The sequence below is a fragment of the Bos grunniens genome, chromosome 5, assembly GCF_055505025.1.
Source record: "Bos grunniens cultivar Pamir isolate PY7600 chromosome 5, Bosgru_T2T1.0, whole genome shotgun sequence".
Classification (NCBI taxonomy): Eukaryota; Metazoa; Chordata; class Mammalia; order Artiodactyla; family Bovidae; genus Bos; species Bos grunniens.
Genome location: NC_141169.1, coordinates 100870720 through 100886490, shown reverse-complemented (window position 1 = coordinate 100886490; position 15771 = coordinate 100870720). Strand labels below are relative to the sequence as shown.

Sequence of the window (15771 nt, the reverse complement as noted above, 5' to 3'; positions counted from 1 at the left end):
CAGGAATACTGGAGTGGGTTGCCATTCCCTTCTCCCAGTATCTTCCCAACCCAGGGAATCAAACCTGGGTCTCCAGCATTGCAGGCAGATTTTTTTTTTCCCCCACCATCTGAGCTACCAGGGAATCCTGGTTTAAAGTGAAAACATTACTAAAAGACAATATATCAATTTTGTTTTATTTCACTGTATTAGATTTTTTTCCTTCGATGCATAAACCTAACCCATATAAATCCTGCCTCATGTGAATTTCCTGATTTTTTAAAAACTTTGACATGAAAAAGATGCAATAATTCAGAAGAATTCTAGGCCATAATTAGAAATTCTAACACAAGACCATGGAACATCGAATATAGCTCTTCTTAGATCAAATTATATCAGACTCATTTATCACAGAGAGATAAACTCTTTATCTGATGATATTTTATTTATGAATTTTCATCAGAAGCCAGTCTGCTTAAACAACATGATTTGCACTCTGCTGAGGTTAAGATGACACATGAACTTTTGTTCTTGGAAAGGATATACATGATGGAAGATTCAGAATGGAAGCTAAGGAAACAGGAAACAAATGCCATATCTACTCCTTTACCACAAGTTATTATTTTAGTGTTTTTGTGTTCAAGGTCCATGTATCTCTGAGAAGCTATCAAAGGGCTTCCTGGAAAGAAACAAAAAACAAAAAAACATGTGCCCCAACTCATGTGGCTCCAACTTAGCAAACAGAGGAGAATCACAGGCGGGTAGACATTGAAATGATCAGAGTGGACAAATTTTGTGAAGCCACTGAACACTGAACTCACTTGCAGCCCAAGGAAAGCCATGCAGGATGAAGATGGATATGTCACCTTAAATATTAAAACTCAAAAACCAGCTCTGACTTCAGGTAAGAACACCCAGAGCCAGCAACTTGCAAATGAACTATTGAAATTGTTCTACCCTAGAGTCCTTTTTTCTACTAGTGACAGCATGTATAGTTTTGTTTTCTTTTCCTGAATGACCTTTTTTTCCCAACAGCATTTAAGTGGTATCTGCATAAACTCAGATAGATTTACTTAGAATATAAACAACATAGGTCTTGCCTTGACTCAGTTGGTCAAGTCTGCGTTTAATGTGGGAGATCCAGGTTCAGTCCCTGGGTTGGGAAGATCCCCTGGAGGAGGGCCTGGCAATCCACTCCAGTATTCTTGCCTGGAGAATTCCATGGACAGAAGAGCCTGGTGGGCTACCATCCTTAAAGTTGGACACAACGGAGTGACTAACACTACACACTTCACATAAACAACAAAGGATACAAGCAGGGCACATTATATTAAGGTTTACAGAGTTAAATGTGGAGGGAATAGAAGTCTAGGGGATAAGAGAAGAGAACATTCAGAAATTCCATTTTATAAGATGTCAGCAAATGAGTGTGATTCTATAGTTGCTCCTTATCACCACAATTGTTTATACGGCTGGGCACAAAACAAAGACAAATACAAACACACAAGACCTTAACAACTAGTTACATTCTGACTCAGAGAGAAGCCCAGTGGGAGTGGGAATGGAGCGGGTTGTGTTTACCGTTGGTGATCACCATGGGAGCAAAGGCAAGATGGACGGAAGAAGCAGTTTATATCACTTGGAGAATCCTGACAGGGCAGGGATGGGGTGATGCTGTCCCATAGCTATGCCATGCTGCCCGCCCTCTGACATCTTTATTGTATGCCCACAGTGGAACCTGCTTCCTCCCCTTTGTGGCGTGTGATGGCTTTGACTCTGCTGGTCTTATGCGTGGGGATGGTTGTTGGGCTGGTGGCTCTGGGGCTTATGTGTAAGTATTGACTTTTTCCTAATGATGTGACATAACTAAGTGTCCTGGTGTATGTCACTAAGCCTAATTGTCACGATTTGTATATTTGTCACCACACCAGTCATCCTATGCTTAGGGGCCAGGATGCTCTCAGTAAGGGAGAATTCTGACCTTTACCTTCTGACTAAAATTAAATTTTAGATTAAATTAATTGGGCTTCTCTGATGGCTCAGATGGTAAAGAATCTGCCTACAATGTGGAAGACTCAGATTCAATCCTTGGGTCCGGAAGATCCCCTGGAGAAGAAAATAATAACCTGCTCCAGTATCCTTGCCTGGGAAATTCCATGGATAGAGGGGCCCAGTGGGCTGCCATCCATGATATCTCAAGAGAGTCGGACATAACTGAGCTAATAAACAATAACAAATCTGTATAAAATTGTTCATATACTGTTTATTTTTCCATAAGATATTTTAGAATGTTTCATTCACCACCTTTGATTGATTTCAATGTCACTGTATTTTGAGCAAAACAAGAATGAATATTCTGGTATTACATGGAAGCATAATAATAGAGGTCATTCACCTCTGTGAAACGCGCTTAGAAGTTTGTGTTCAAGGAAAAGTCAAAGCAGCCGCTTTGGGCACATGATTTGATCACGGCATGTTCTTACTTGTGATTATCTCCTTCAAGTATTGACAGTTCTCTTATTATTATTATTATTTTTTTGGAGAACCCTCAGCTGCCATTCTGCACAGTACTTAATGTGTTCTTTATACCCATTTTACCCTGATCCCTCTTCAGCACTCATCTACTCATATATCTCCTGGAGGAGGAAATGACAACCCACTCCAGTATTCTTGCCTAGAAAATTCTGTGGACAGAGGAACTGAGTGGGCTACCATCCATTAGTTTGCAAAGAGTTGGACACAACTGAGTGACTGAGCACACACACACACTACTCATATGTATCTAGTAAATACTTCATAGATTGACAACTCTACTGAATTTAAAGTTCATAGAGAGGACATTTTTTGCAGCACCTTTTTAATCCTAATTACAAATGATTATCTAATGTTTCCATCTAGCTGTCATGCAGCAAAACTACCTACAAGCTGAGAATGAAAATCTCTCAGGAACTATGAAACTGTTAGTAAAGAAGGTCTGCCAAGATTTAATACAACTATCAGGACAAAAGCAAAGTAAGTATGGTTTGGTAACCTCTTCATCTCCCCTAATTCTGGAGTTTTTTTTTTTTTTGATGCTATATGTAAAGAATCTTGAGATATGCAGGAAACAAGGAAGATGAGGAAAAAGTACACTAAATTCAGAATGAAAGGGATCCTATGCTTGGTTTCTCCTCAAGGCCATAAGTGTAACCCATGTGACACACACTGGCGATACTATGGAGACAGTTGCTATGGATTCTTCAGGCACAACCTGACATGGGAAGAGAGTAAGAAGTACTGTATTGACGTAAATGCTACTCTTGTGAAGATCTCCAGCAAGAGCATCCTGGTAAGGATATTTCTATGTCAAATATCTTGGGAGTCATAAGGAGATAAATTTCAAAGGAGACAAATCTTCAGCATTTTCCTTTTTTTCACATGTCTATGTTGTCCAGTTTTTTCTCATCTGAGAAGTTTATCAAGCTAGGTAAAAATTACAACCTTTGAGAGTAGAAAGTACTGAAATAGAACTAACAAAACTTTGAGTTCTGGTATTATAACAAAAGTTAAGATAATTTCTTAGTTTCCTTAACTCAATTCATGAATTCAAAAAAGAATCTGAAAGTATAAAGAAACTCAATATGATTGTGAAATATAAATATCAGTGTTATCCCAACATAACATGCCTTCTCAGTTTTTGCTAAGTTGTTGACTCTTTGAATGAACCATGGTGCAAACTCTGTCTTTTCACAGATTCTTCCAGACATAGTTTTATTAGCTTAAATTAATAGTTTAAATTATTTTTATTGGAGTACAGTTGGTTTGCTTTACAATAGTGTGTTAGTTTCTACTGCACAGCAAAATGAATCAGCTCTATACATGTATTCCCTCGCTTTTGGATTTCTTTCCCATTCAGGTCATTACGGTGCATTGAGTAGAGTTCCCTGTGCTATGTGGAATTTAGAAAAATGGTATAGCTGATCTTATCTGAAAAGTAGAAATAGAGACACAGATGTAACGTATGGATACCAAGTCTGGAAAGGAGGTGTTTTGGGAGGAATTGGGAGTTTGAGACTGACACAGTTGAAAACATTTTAAAACGTTTCTCCTCTTCTACATCTCCCTCTTTGACAGCTTTTAACAAAAGCTCTTTCCAAGCAAAACACATTCACATCCACTACTGCATTCTCCCTTTTTTTATTGAATGTAGCTTCTCTTTTTGTAAATCTTGGAAGCAAGCCAGGAGCCAAGAACTGAAGTTTCCCTTCTACCCAATAACAGTTTGTCAAAACATTGTTGTTCAATCACTCGGACAGTCCAACTCTTTGCGACCCCATGGACTGCAGCACGCCAGGCTTCCCTATCCTTCACCATCTCCCAGAGCTTTCTCAAATTCATGTCCATTGAGTCAGTGATAACATCCAACCATCTCATCCTCTATTGTACACCTTCTCTTCCTGCCTTCAATCTTTCCCAGCATCAGGGTCTTTTCCAATGAGTCAGCTCCTGGCATCAGGTGGCCAAAGTATTGGAGTTTCAGCTTCAGCATCAGTCCTTCCAATGAATATGCAGGGTTGATTTCCTTTAGGATTGACTAGTTTGATATCCTTGTAGAACGAACCCAAGAGTCTTCTCCAACACCACAGTTCAAAAGTGTCAGTTCTTCGGTACTCAGTTTTCTTTATGGTCCAACTCTCACAGCCATACACGACTACTGGAAAAACCATAGCTTTGACTAAATGGACCTTTGTCAGCAAATTAATGTTCGCTTACTAGCAAGCTGTCTAGGTTTGTCATAGCTTTCCTTCCAAGGAGCAAGTGTCTTTTAATTTCATGGCTGCAGTCACCATCCACAGTGATTTTAGAGCCCAAGAAAATAGTCTTTCACTGTTTCTATCATTTCCCCATCTTTATGCCATGAAGTGATGAGACTGGATGCCATGATATTCATTTTTTGAATGATGAGTTTTAAACCAGATTTTTCACTCTCCTCTTTCACCTTAATCAAGAGACTCTTGCATATATATATATATATATATATATATGCATATTTTTAAACTTTTAATTTTGTATTGCGATATAACCCATAAACAATGTTGTGTAGTTTTAGATGAACAGTGAAGGGACTCAGCCATACATATACATGAAAGCACATATTCTTTAAAAGGAAGAAATTGTTTATTGTATTTATCCCACAATTTGAATATAGTATTCATTCACATTTTTGCGTATTAAAATTAAATCAAATGTAAATTGGAATAGATCAGGATTTGGGTTCTATGCAGACAGAGATTCAATAGAATTCAAAGATTTAGGCAAGTCATTTTCTATAGAACTGCTATGACTAATCAGCAAAACTGACTTGTACCTTATTGAGAGCTGAAATAACCAGTAACTGACCAGAAAAGAGGAAATTAACCCAGTGACATTCATGCTCATTTGTATGTCCTGTTATTCTAACTTGCTGTACCACATATTTGCTCTTCTTGTGGGCTCAGGCTCATAGAGAAGATATTCAGATAAATTAATTTCTTTCAAATCAGACAAAATAAGAGAGTGCCTTAAAATCTCAATTCTATTACAAGGAGGTTAATTAGAGACTAAACATGTCTTCTCAAGTCTTATTACTATAGGCCAATATCATGTTGAAGATCTACAATTAAAAGAAGTAATGTGATTTTGGAGGAATATAGTTGAATTTTGGGCAGAATTTCAGGTAGAATCTATCTGTCAATTCTATAGTGAAGTATATAATGCGGATGTATTTTAAAGAAACAAAAGTTAATAGAAACATGACAAGTAGCTCACATTTAAGAAATAAGGGACTCTCACGAAATCCCCCTCATGGAATGCCATCTTGTGTTTCACGTTCCTGCCAAGATGCTCAGGCCATTTTTATTTGCCAAGAACATGTTCTCATCTATTTTTTTCTGGGAGGTATGCGAGCACGTGAACATTTGACTTTTTTCTAATTTTGCTACCCATAGATAGATTGATTGATTGACTGATCCTCCATTAATTCAACAAATCCATCCATTAATTCAACAAATTCCAGGACTTGAACCTGTGTGTTAATAAAACCTACAAAAATTCTTAGCTTCATGGAACTTTATTCCGGTTGGAGCAACAGGCAATGAACAAAATAAATAATTATTACTGTGTTTAGTCACTAAGTCATGTCCAACTCTTTGAGACCCCATGGACTGTAGCCTGCCAGGCTCCTGTCTATGGGATTTACCAGGCAAGAACACTGGAGTGTGTTGTTGTTTCCTTCTCCAGGGGATCTTCCCAACCCAGGGATCAAACCCCTGTCTCCTGCATTACTGGTGGATTGTTTACTGCTGTGCCACCAGGGAAGCCCATATAGTATAGTAAATAGAGATAATTTCAAAGTAAAAAATTGTAGATGTATGTCTTTGTAAATCCTTTTGAGAAAGACATCTCTTTTATCCAGTCAACTAAAAGAAATTGATATTTCTATATGAAGATTTTGTAGACAAGCTAAGCAATGAAACCAAAGCAAGCAGAGCTTAATTCTAGGGAATATAAAATCTCATCAACAATGTATTTTTCATTTTCCTTCTCATATGTGGTACTTTATTTGGGATTCTAACCTTCAACTGATGGAAGATAAATATATAGGATTATTAGAATATTGTCTATCTTGTTTACAGTTTTTCCTGGTATCCTACAACTATTTTTATGCTAAAACAAGTAAACTTGGTATAATTCTAAATATCAAATATAATCAGTTAGCATTAATATAGACATATAATCCATTGTTTTTCCAGAGTCATATTATGAAGTTTTTCCTTTATGCCATTATAAGAACTGTAGAAACACTCTGACCATTATAATTATTTGCATTTGCAATAGCAATATTTCAATAGCAGGACTGGATTAATTCGTTGGATTGGATTGTCCCGCCAGAAATCCAGTGACGTCTGGAGATGGGAAGACGGCTCAGTTCTTTCCAAAACTATGTAAGTCATAGAACACTCAGAACACAAGGCACAACTAGGAATTTTCATTCCTGAGATCTTCTCTGCTCTTGAGTACAAGTTACTTAAAAGTTGGGAAGTGGCTCTATGTTGTACTGTGTGTTACAAAGGAGATGACTGAGTTACTTACTCCCTAATCCTAACAAGAGAGTGCTTGCAATTAGAATCTATTTTCCAACTCTCCCATTCTCTGCTCTTTATCTAAGTTGTAATCCACCCTTACTCCTGATACTTTTTTCCCACTTGTTTCTACCCTTAACTTTACCGTTGAACATTTTAAACGTGTGTTTGGTTTGGTTTTGGTTTTTTAGTAGCATGATCTGATTCTCTTCACTTATTTTGAGAACAAAATTTTCATCCTTATAATTTATGGTTGGAACATCTTACTTTTAGTCTTTTTTTGACTTTTCAGTATCATTTTCCCTTGTCTTCTACCTTAGGGGGGCTTCCCTGATAGCTCAGTTGGTAAAGAATCCACCTGCAATGCAGGAGACCCTGGTTTGATTCTTGGGTTGGGAAGATCCTCTGGAGAAGGGATAGGCTACCCACTCCAGTATTCTTGGGCTTCCCTTGTGGCTCAGCTGGTAAAGAATCCACCTGTAATGTGGGAAACCTGGGTTCAATCCTTGGGTTGGGAAGACCCCCTGAAGAAGGGAAAGGCTACCCACTCCAGTATTCTGGCCTAAAGAATTCATGGACTATAGAGTCCATGAGGTCTCAAAGAGCCGGACATGACTGAACGACTTTCACTTTTTACCTCAGAGGTCTCCAAGAATCAGGCACATTATCAATTACAAGAGGATTCTAAAGTCCATGTCAAAAGGCTCTAACCTTCTACAGACAATCCAGGGAAAAGGATCAATTATGCTGAGTTACTCAAAATGATTTTCTAATCTCCAGTCACCTTTTGTTCACGTTGTGCAATGTCTCTACATTTAAAATGTAAATTGACAACCCAAACTTGCATAATTTGATCATTACTTAATTTTTAATTAATTCATTCAACAGATACTTATTAATTTTTATTATGGACAGAACTCAAGAGTACTAGGAGTACAAGCAAGCTTCTTCATAGATCTGGACCTTACATTTATCACTTGCTGACTTTTCACGGTAGTTCAGGTACACTGGTGACCCCTCTGTTCCTTCAATAAATTAAACATGCTTTGTGGTCTTAGGGTGGAGAAGGCAATGGCACCCCACTCCGGTACTCTTGCCTGGAAAATCCCATGGACAGAGAAGCCTGGAAGGCTGCAGTCCATGGGGTTGCTGAGGGTCAGACACGACTGAGTGACTTCACTTTCACTTTTCACTTGCATGCATTGGAAAAGAAAATGGCAACCCACTCCAGTGTTCTTGCCTGGAGAATCCCAGGGACGGGGGAGCCTGGTGACCTGCCATCTATGGGGTCGCACAGAGTCGGACACTACTAAAGTGACTTAGCAGCAGCAGTGGTCTTAGGGCTTTGTACCTGCTGTTTCCTTCTAGAATGCCCTCCTCCATGGCAGGCTCCCTCTTGTCACTCAAGTCCATTTAAACATCATTTTCTCAATGAGACCATCTTTAATTACCCAAACTAAACTAGCCTCCCTCCACCGCGTCCACTCAAGTCTATCACATCACACTGTTCCATTATTACTTTTACCAGTCTCTGAGATTTTCTATTTATTTGCTGGCTTCTTACCAACTCCCTCACTACAATGTAAGTTCCCCAGTGGAAAAGATCTTGTGTTTTGTTTATCGCTCTATTAGCAGCACACGAACAACTTTGGCAGGTAGTAGGTATCCCATGCTCGTGCTTGTGCTTGTACTAACTTAGTCATGTCCAACTCTTTGCGAACTTATGGACTGTAGCCCACTAGGCTCCTCTGTCCTTGGGATTCTCCAGGCAAGAATACTGGAGTGGATTGTTATTTCCTCCTGCCAGGGATCTTCCTGACCAAGGGATTGAACCTGAGTCTCCTGAGTCTTCTGCATTGGAAGGGGGGATTCTTTACCACTGAGCTACCTAGGTATCCCATAGATATTGGCAAATGAATTAATAAATATCCATTTTTTTCCTCTTGTTATAGTAGTGTAGCAGGTAATATAGACAAGTGAACAAGCAATTATAATGCAGTCTTATATCTGTTACCCTGTAACATAAATCCTCATTTCAGAAATAACTAATCGATTTAATTTTCCTTGAGCTCACTTCCACCCTGTGTAGGTACTTGTCTGACAGGGCTTCTTTCTATCTAAATCCTGCCCTTCTTTCAAAACAGAACTAAAGCATGATCTTCCATGAAAAGGTGAAAAAGTAAAGCCTTTCTCATCATTTCAGATCCCCATCCATCTTTTCCTCTGGATTCTTATTGTACCTATTGTTCACTTCTACTTAATCCTAAAGTATATTAAATTGCTATTGTGTTATTCACATGTACATACTTTATACTCCAAAGCAGGCTGGAAGTTCCTCAAAGATCTGAATGTTGCTTTTTATTTTTTTCTCTCATACTTCTTATCTTCACTTTGTTCAACAGACTACTTCACACAGAGTTTGACTGAGTGTTAGTCTCTCAGTTGTGTCTGACTCTTTGTGACCCCAAGAACCATAGTCCACCAGGCTCCTCTGTTCATGGAATTCTCCAGGCAAGAATACTGGAATGGGTTGCCATTTCCTTCTCCGGGACATCTTCCCAACCCAGAGATCGAACCTGGGTCTCCTGCATTGCAAGCAGGTTCTTTACCATCTGAGCCATCCAAGAAGCCCAGACCCAGAGTTTTATTGCTGATTGTTTATTTAGCTTTCAAAGGAGCTCATTCTATCTTTTCCATTCACAGGTTGAAGCTTTCTGGAACTGGAACAGAAAATATGAACTGTGCTTATTTTCATAACGGAAAAATTCACCCTACCTTCTGTGAGAATAGACATTACTTAATGTGTGAAAGGAAAGCAGGCGTAGTAAAGGTGGAACATCTACTTTAATGCAAAGACAGGGGCAGAATGTCACGGATAAGCGCTTGATTGGACAATAAAAGATCTGGGCGAAGGAACCACTAGCCACAGAATTGCCTGTTTTTCCCTTTTTTTCTGCTTGGAGTCATTATCCATGACTTTGCATTATCTATCCTACCAACAACACGTGGTTCCTTCTTTATATAGTCCTTTATACTGAGGAACAGGTTAGTGCCTTCTTTAAACATCCAGAAGCCAGTGTGTGAACCCATCATTTGTTTCCCACTTGTTCTGTTTCCATTAATTTTCATTCTCCTTGTCTTCCATTCCTAATTATCACAAGATATTAATACTATGATTCACTGCATCTTCAGACATAAATACATACATTTTACATTGAAACAAAAAAGTTAGGGCTTCAGTGACTTAAGCTATGCAAAATATCTAAGTTTGAAGGACAATATAAGGTAAGAGAAAGTATACTAAACTTGGAATCAGTAGAATTATTTATTTTTATATTAATTTTTAATGGAGTATAGTTGCTTTACAATGTTGTGTTAGTTTCTGCTGTACAGAAAAGTGAGTCAGCTCTACATATACATATCTTCCCTCTTTTTTGGATTTCCTTTCCATTTAGGTAGCCACAGAGCACTGAGTAGAGTTCCCTGTGCTATACAGTAGGTTCTCATTAGTTATCTATTTTATACGTAATATCAATAGTGAAAATACATCAATTCCAATCTTCCAATTCATCCCACCCCCCATTTCCCCAATTAGTGTCCATATGTTTGTTCTCTACGTCTGTGTCTCTGCTTTGCAAATAACATCATCTATACTTTTTTTTTTCTAGATTCCACATATGTGCATTAATATACAATATTTGTTTTTCTCTTTCTGACTTACTTTGATCTGTATGATAGTCTCTAGAGACATGGATGGAATCAGAATAATTTAGATGGCGTGATCACCCAAGTACAACCATGGACCAGTCATGTGGCCTCTTAACTTTCATTTTCTCACATTTAAAAATAAGATAACACCCATCATATACCTCACAGTCCTACAACGTAAAATAAAACCTCAGAGCATTAATTATATCAGAGATTCCATGAAAGCAAACGCAATGTTGCTCCTAATTTTTATTCTATGCCTTTAAGCACAGCTCCTGGCTCATAAAAAACAAAAATATTTGCTTCTCATTGTTTGAGACAGTTCCTAAAAGCACAGCAATCAGTAAAACACTATACAAATATATAATTTCTATTCAAAGTCTACCTCTGGTCAGACTCAATAGCAATAATTTTCTGTCCAAGAGAAGAAAAAGTTTACAAGAAAACAAATGGGGCTTGAAAATGAGTAAATGCAAGGTTCACAGGCTAGTTGAGCAGCAAGCACAAATGCTTTATCTAGTTCTTTTCCTGACAGTCCTATGTTTGGTTTTTGCTGAATAACTCATGCAATATTTATAGATATGTGGAGACAGAGGCACCCTTTAACAGGATAACAGGCAAAATTTTCATTTCTTTTCACAGCTTCCCTAAAGGTACTCTTTCTTCTTAAATTTGTGGTATTAAAATTTATGAACATGATTCTCAAAATCCCAGCTAAGGTGCTTGTTAAAACATGCAGAAGTTCAAATACAAATAGTTATGGTACTCAGTGGGAAGGCCGAGAAGGAAAAGTCCTGTTTCTTGTTTTGTTTTATTGGAGTATAATTGCTTTACAATGTGGTATTAGTTTCTGCTGTACAATGAAGTGAATTAGCTATATATTGGGGGCAGTAGGAGACGGGGACGACAGAGGATGAGATGGCTGGATGGCATCACTGACTCGATGGACGTGAGTCTGAGCGAACTCCGGGAGTTGGTGATGGACAGGGAGGCCTGGCGTGCTGCGATTCATGGGGTTGCAAAGAGTCGGACATGACTGAGCGACTGAACTGAACTGATTCCCTCCCTTTTGAGCCTCCCTCCCATCCAGTTTCATTCATCTGTTATATGGAACAGAAAAGTCAGCTTGGTGCTTTGTGATAACCCAGAGTCCTATGTTTTTAATAAGTGTTCCAACTTGATTCTGACACAAATATCCTTTAATACATCTTGAGAAACACTACTTTATAGCTTATTCCCTATCTGCCTTTTGATAAATTGGTTAGTCTTTTTAAAACTCAGTTTATTCATCTATGAAATGAGTTTAATATTATTACCCTACTTATAAAGTAATGTGAGGATCATTTAATACAGTGTGTAAAGCATTGAGCAGAGTACCAAGCATATAATTAATACTCAACACATACGTGTAACTTTTATAGCTCTGGACTCTGACATCCAAAGACACTTGATTGTTTTGCTGTAAACAATCAATAAACAAGCAGATTTGGCAGGGGGAGGGACACTGAGGAAAAACAGAAATACTAAGGATTCTGCTGCTACTTTAAATATCTTGAGATTTGGCTTTGGAGCATAATGTCATTATTTTCCTATTTTCACTTGTCCATTTAGAAAGTACAAATTGGAACTAATAACTGAGAAAACCAAATTATTAGTTCCAAAGATCAGCCATGTCTCTGCAATTTAGTGTTTTATCTCTCCCCAATGGAAAAGCACAGATTTTATATCACTATATATGACTGAATTGTAAAGAAAAATATTTTAGTGGATGGAAAAATTATAATTAAAAAATGTAAACCAATCAAGCCATACCTACAAAGATTCTTTTTATCTGATACTCATACCAAAAGTATCTTGTACAAGACGTCAGAATAGCTTGGATTTTAGTAGCACAGTTTCTGTGATCAGCTCACCTAGTTTACATACTAACTCTTCCACTTAATACATGAATGAATTTGGGTAAATACTTTAACTTGTCTATGCCTCTATTTGCAGTTTAGTTACAACATACTAATAATAGTAACTATTTCACAGAGCTGCTGTGAGTCAAAGTAATGCATGTAAAAGACCTTCAAAACAGTACTTGGAACAATAAATAAGACAGTATGATTAAAAACATTAAAAGTAATACAAGTAACATATTAATCTTTGGTTAAGAGGTCCCAGTGTTTTTCCCAAAGAGATTTATCAGAGAATATACCATATTGGGAAAAAACTAGATCTTTCTGAGCCTGATATTTAGTGAGGATAAAATTTGAGAGCCCCTGGAAATTAATGTCTGTCACTGAAGTTCCATTTCTTCATTCTTGACATGACTCTTAATGCATATTTTTATGTATATTGTTTCTTCCTCTTTGTCACCTCAAGATAGAAACTGCCCTATTGAAAAGATTGAAGGGAGTTAAGTCACATTATTTTTTATGTCAGAATCTCAGGTCACATAAATATCATATGAAATATTTGGAGAATTTTCTGAATATTCTTTGCTTCTGGAGATGCTCTTGGTCCCATCATACACCTTGGGAAGCAGAACTCAAATATACAGCAATATCTGGGCAAACTTGGCCTCTGATTTCCCGTTAATTCAGCTTTTGGGAGGTATTAGCAATGTTCATGGGGTGGAAGGGGAGAATGGTCCTGGTGTTTATTCCACTGGCTTTCTCCTATCATGCTGTGGTCTGGCAAAGGCTGCACATTCTATACCTTAGGCCATGACCTTATCAGATAGGTCACAAAGTTCCAACAAACACCCTTTTCTTAACCTTTCAGGCCCAGGGGTGACAATAACTCACCAATGCATATTTCACCACCCCTTTTTGGTTTCCTTGTTGCTGTGGTTTTTCAGCCACTAAATTGTGTCTGACTCTTTGTGACCCATGAACTGCAGCACTCCAGGCTTCCCTATCCTTCACTATCTCCCTGAGTTTGCTCAAACTCATGTCCATTGAGTCAGTGATGCCATCCAAGCATCTCATCCTCTGTTGCCCTCTTATCTTCTTGCCCTCAATCTTTTCCAAGATCGGGGTCTTTTCCAATGAGTCCCTTAATCCTTCCCAAAACTGTATAAAAGTGTCCTTGTTAAATGCCCTCAGATGACCCCTGGAATGTGCCCTTTGATTTCTTCTGTTACAGAGATCAATGATTGATCCAGTGAGACACTGAAACAAAAGAGACTTTTGCAGCTAGTTGGGATTTGCAGACTGTAAATTACTAAGATATGACTTTTGGCCACGAGGACAAATGGCCAATATACGAATGAGGATTAAAGTATCAAGTTTCTCAATACCAATACTGTAGTCACAGGATGTGGCAGAAACAACCCTCCATCCATTAAATAATTCATGCTTCCCTTCTACAGTGAAATTACTACCAGCCAGGCAAAAAATATTTTGATCTGGCCCAACCTTTAGAACCAAACACAGACATTATTAGTGGATGTGAATGTGATACCCAGTATTTCAAGGTCATGGCTTTTAAGAAATGGTTGTAGATTTTCCAGCTTCTCCTTTTCTATCCAATGGCTAGAAGTAGGACAGTTTAATCACTCACAAGATGGAAGGAGCAAGGCTACATTCAGAAGACAACTACCCATTAACTAGGATTTGTTGTTGTTCAATCACTAAGTCGTGTCCAACTCTTTGTGACCCCATGGACTATAGTAACCAGGCTCCTCTGTCCATTGGGTTTTTCAGGTAAGAATACTGGAGTGGGTTGCCATTTACTTCTGCAGGGGATCTTTCAGGATGAGGGATCAAATCCGCATTGGCAAGTGGGTTCTTTACCACTTAGTCACCTGGGAAGCCCATTAAATCAGGATTACTGGAGCTAAAATTGTTACAGGGGAGAATTTACTCCATGCGGATCTGTTATCTTTTACTTTAACCTTTGCTTCCTGTTGCTTTGTTCACTAAAAGGATACCTTTTTTTTTTTTTTCAAGGATAATGTATTCTCTTTCTTTTTTTTTTCCTTTGTTGAATTTTTTTTAATATTTTAAAAAATTTTACAATGTAGTGTTGGTTTCTGCCATACAACAATGCCAATCAGCCATAATTATACATACATCCCCTCCTTCCCTAGCCTCCCCCGCCTCTACAGGGAAACAACAGAAATAACACAATAATAAATGCATATGTTAGCATTATTGAGTCTAAGATTAAAATAGCAATGATCGAAGACAGTAACAACAAAAAAAAGGATACTGTTCACACATAATAATCTGCCTTGGGGAACCCTGCCCCTGTGCCTTAATGTTAAACAAAAATACCTTTGTTCGGGACCCTGTCCACCTGTGGATGGCTACAGAAAGGAAAAAATTAACATATCCCCCATGCTCATTCCACAGAGACTGGCCATTCCAGGAAATATTTGTGAGATTAATGGCCTTTTTTATTTTACCTCCTCATCCCCATCCCATCTGTTCTATAAAAGAATCTGGTATTAAGTCCCCATAAGATGGTTATTTTGAGACATTTGTCTGCCATCTTCTCCTGTTCATTGCCTCAATACTTCATCTCTCATTTAATTGGCCTGTTGAGTGGTGAGCAGAGTGAGCTTGGACTAGGTAACAAAATGTTATGTAAGTGAGAAATAAACTCTGTGTTAAACAATAATTATTTTGAGGTTTATGTGTCACAACAACTGCATCACCAACTAATATATAATGTGTATATTTATTTTAGGGATTAAATCCCTTTCCAGCTTCCTTGTTTAAAGATATACAGTAATGTAAAACTCTTTCCATACTGGTTTGCCCAATGTGAGTTATCCTCATTCTTTGCTATCAAGGTCATTCTCATCTTCATATTCTATCTGAAATATAAGCTCATTCTCTGTCCTTTTCATCTTGACAGTAATCCAGTACTATCACCTTCAACATCTGCTACATTGTAAAAACCAGAGCAATAATCTATTCTGTAACTGGCCATATTGGTTCAGTTTCTTTCTCATTTCCTTCTTTACCAAGTTATGCTTTGGCTAAAACCT

General features: G+C 37.9%; 1 protein-coding gene across 3 annotated transcripts; it reads left to right on the top strand.

Annotated features, from left to right (window-relative positions):
* The first annotated feature begins 311 nt into the window (after nt 1-311).
* Nucleotides 312-10010, top strand: CLEC1B (C-type lectin domain family 1 member B). Of its 3 annotated transcripts, none has more exons than XM_086404192.1 (6): nt 312-883; nt 1712-1810; nt 2878-2991; nt 3156-3307; nt 6835-6941; nt 9783-10010. In XM_086404192.1, the coding sequence occupies exons 1-6, from the start codon at nt 820-822 to the stop codon at nt 9925-9927; spliced, it is 681 nt and encodes a 226-aa protein (XP_086260318.1). In that variant the 5' UTR covers nt 312-819; the 3' UTR covers nt 9928-10010. The 3 variants fall into 3 exon arrangements, with proteins under 3 accessions (XP_086260318.1, XP_086260319.1, XP_086260321.1); XM_086404193.1 differs by having other exon boundaries at nt 318-883; nt 6889-6941; XM_086404195.1 differs by having other exon boundaries at nt 320-883; nt 6852-6941.
* Nucleotides 10011-15771: the final 5761 nt, after the last annotated feature.

Coding starts and splice junctions, on each gene's coding strand:
- CLEC1B (XM_086404192.1), top strand. CDS start 820: ATGCAGGATGAAGATGGATATGTCACCTTAAATATTAAAACTCAAAAA. Junction 3,308..6,834: donor TCTCCAGCAAGAGCATCCTG/GTAAGGATATTT, acceptor CATTTGCAATAG/CAATATTTCAATAGCAGGAC. Junction 6,942..9,782: donor TCAGTTCTTTCCAAAACTAT/GTAAGTCATAGA, acceptor TTCCATTCACAG/GTTGAAGCTTTCTGGAACTG.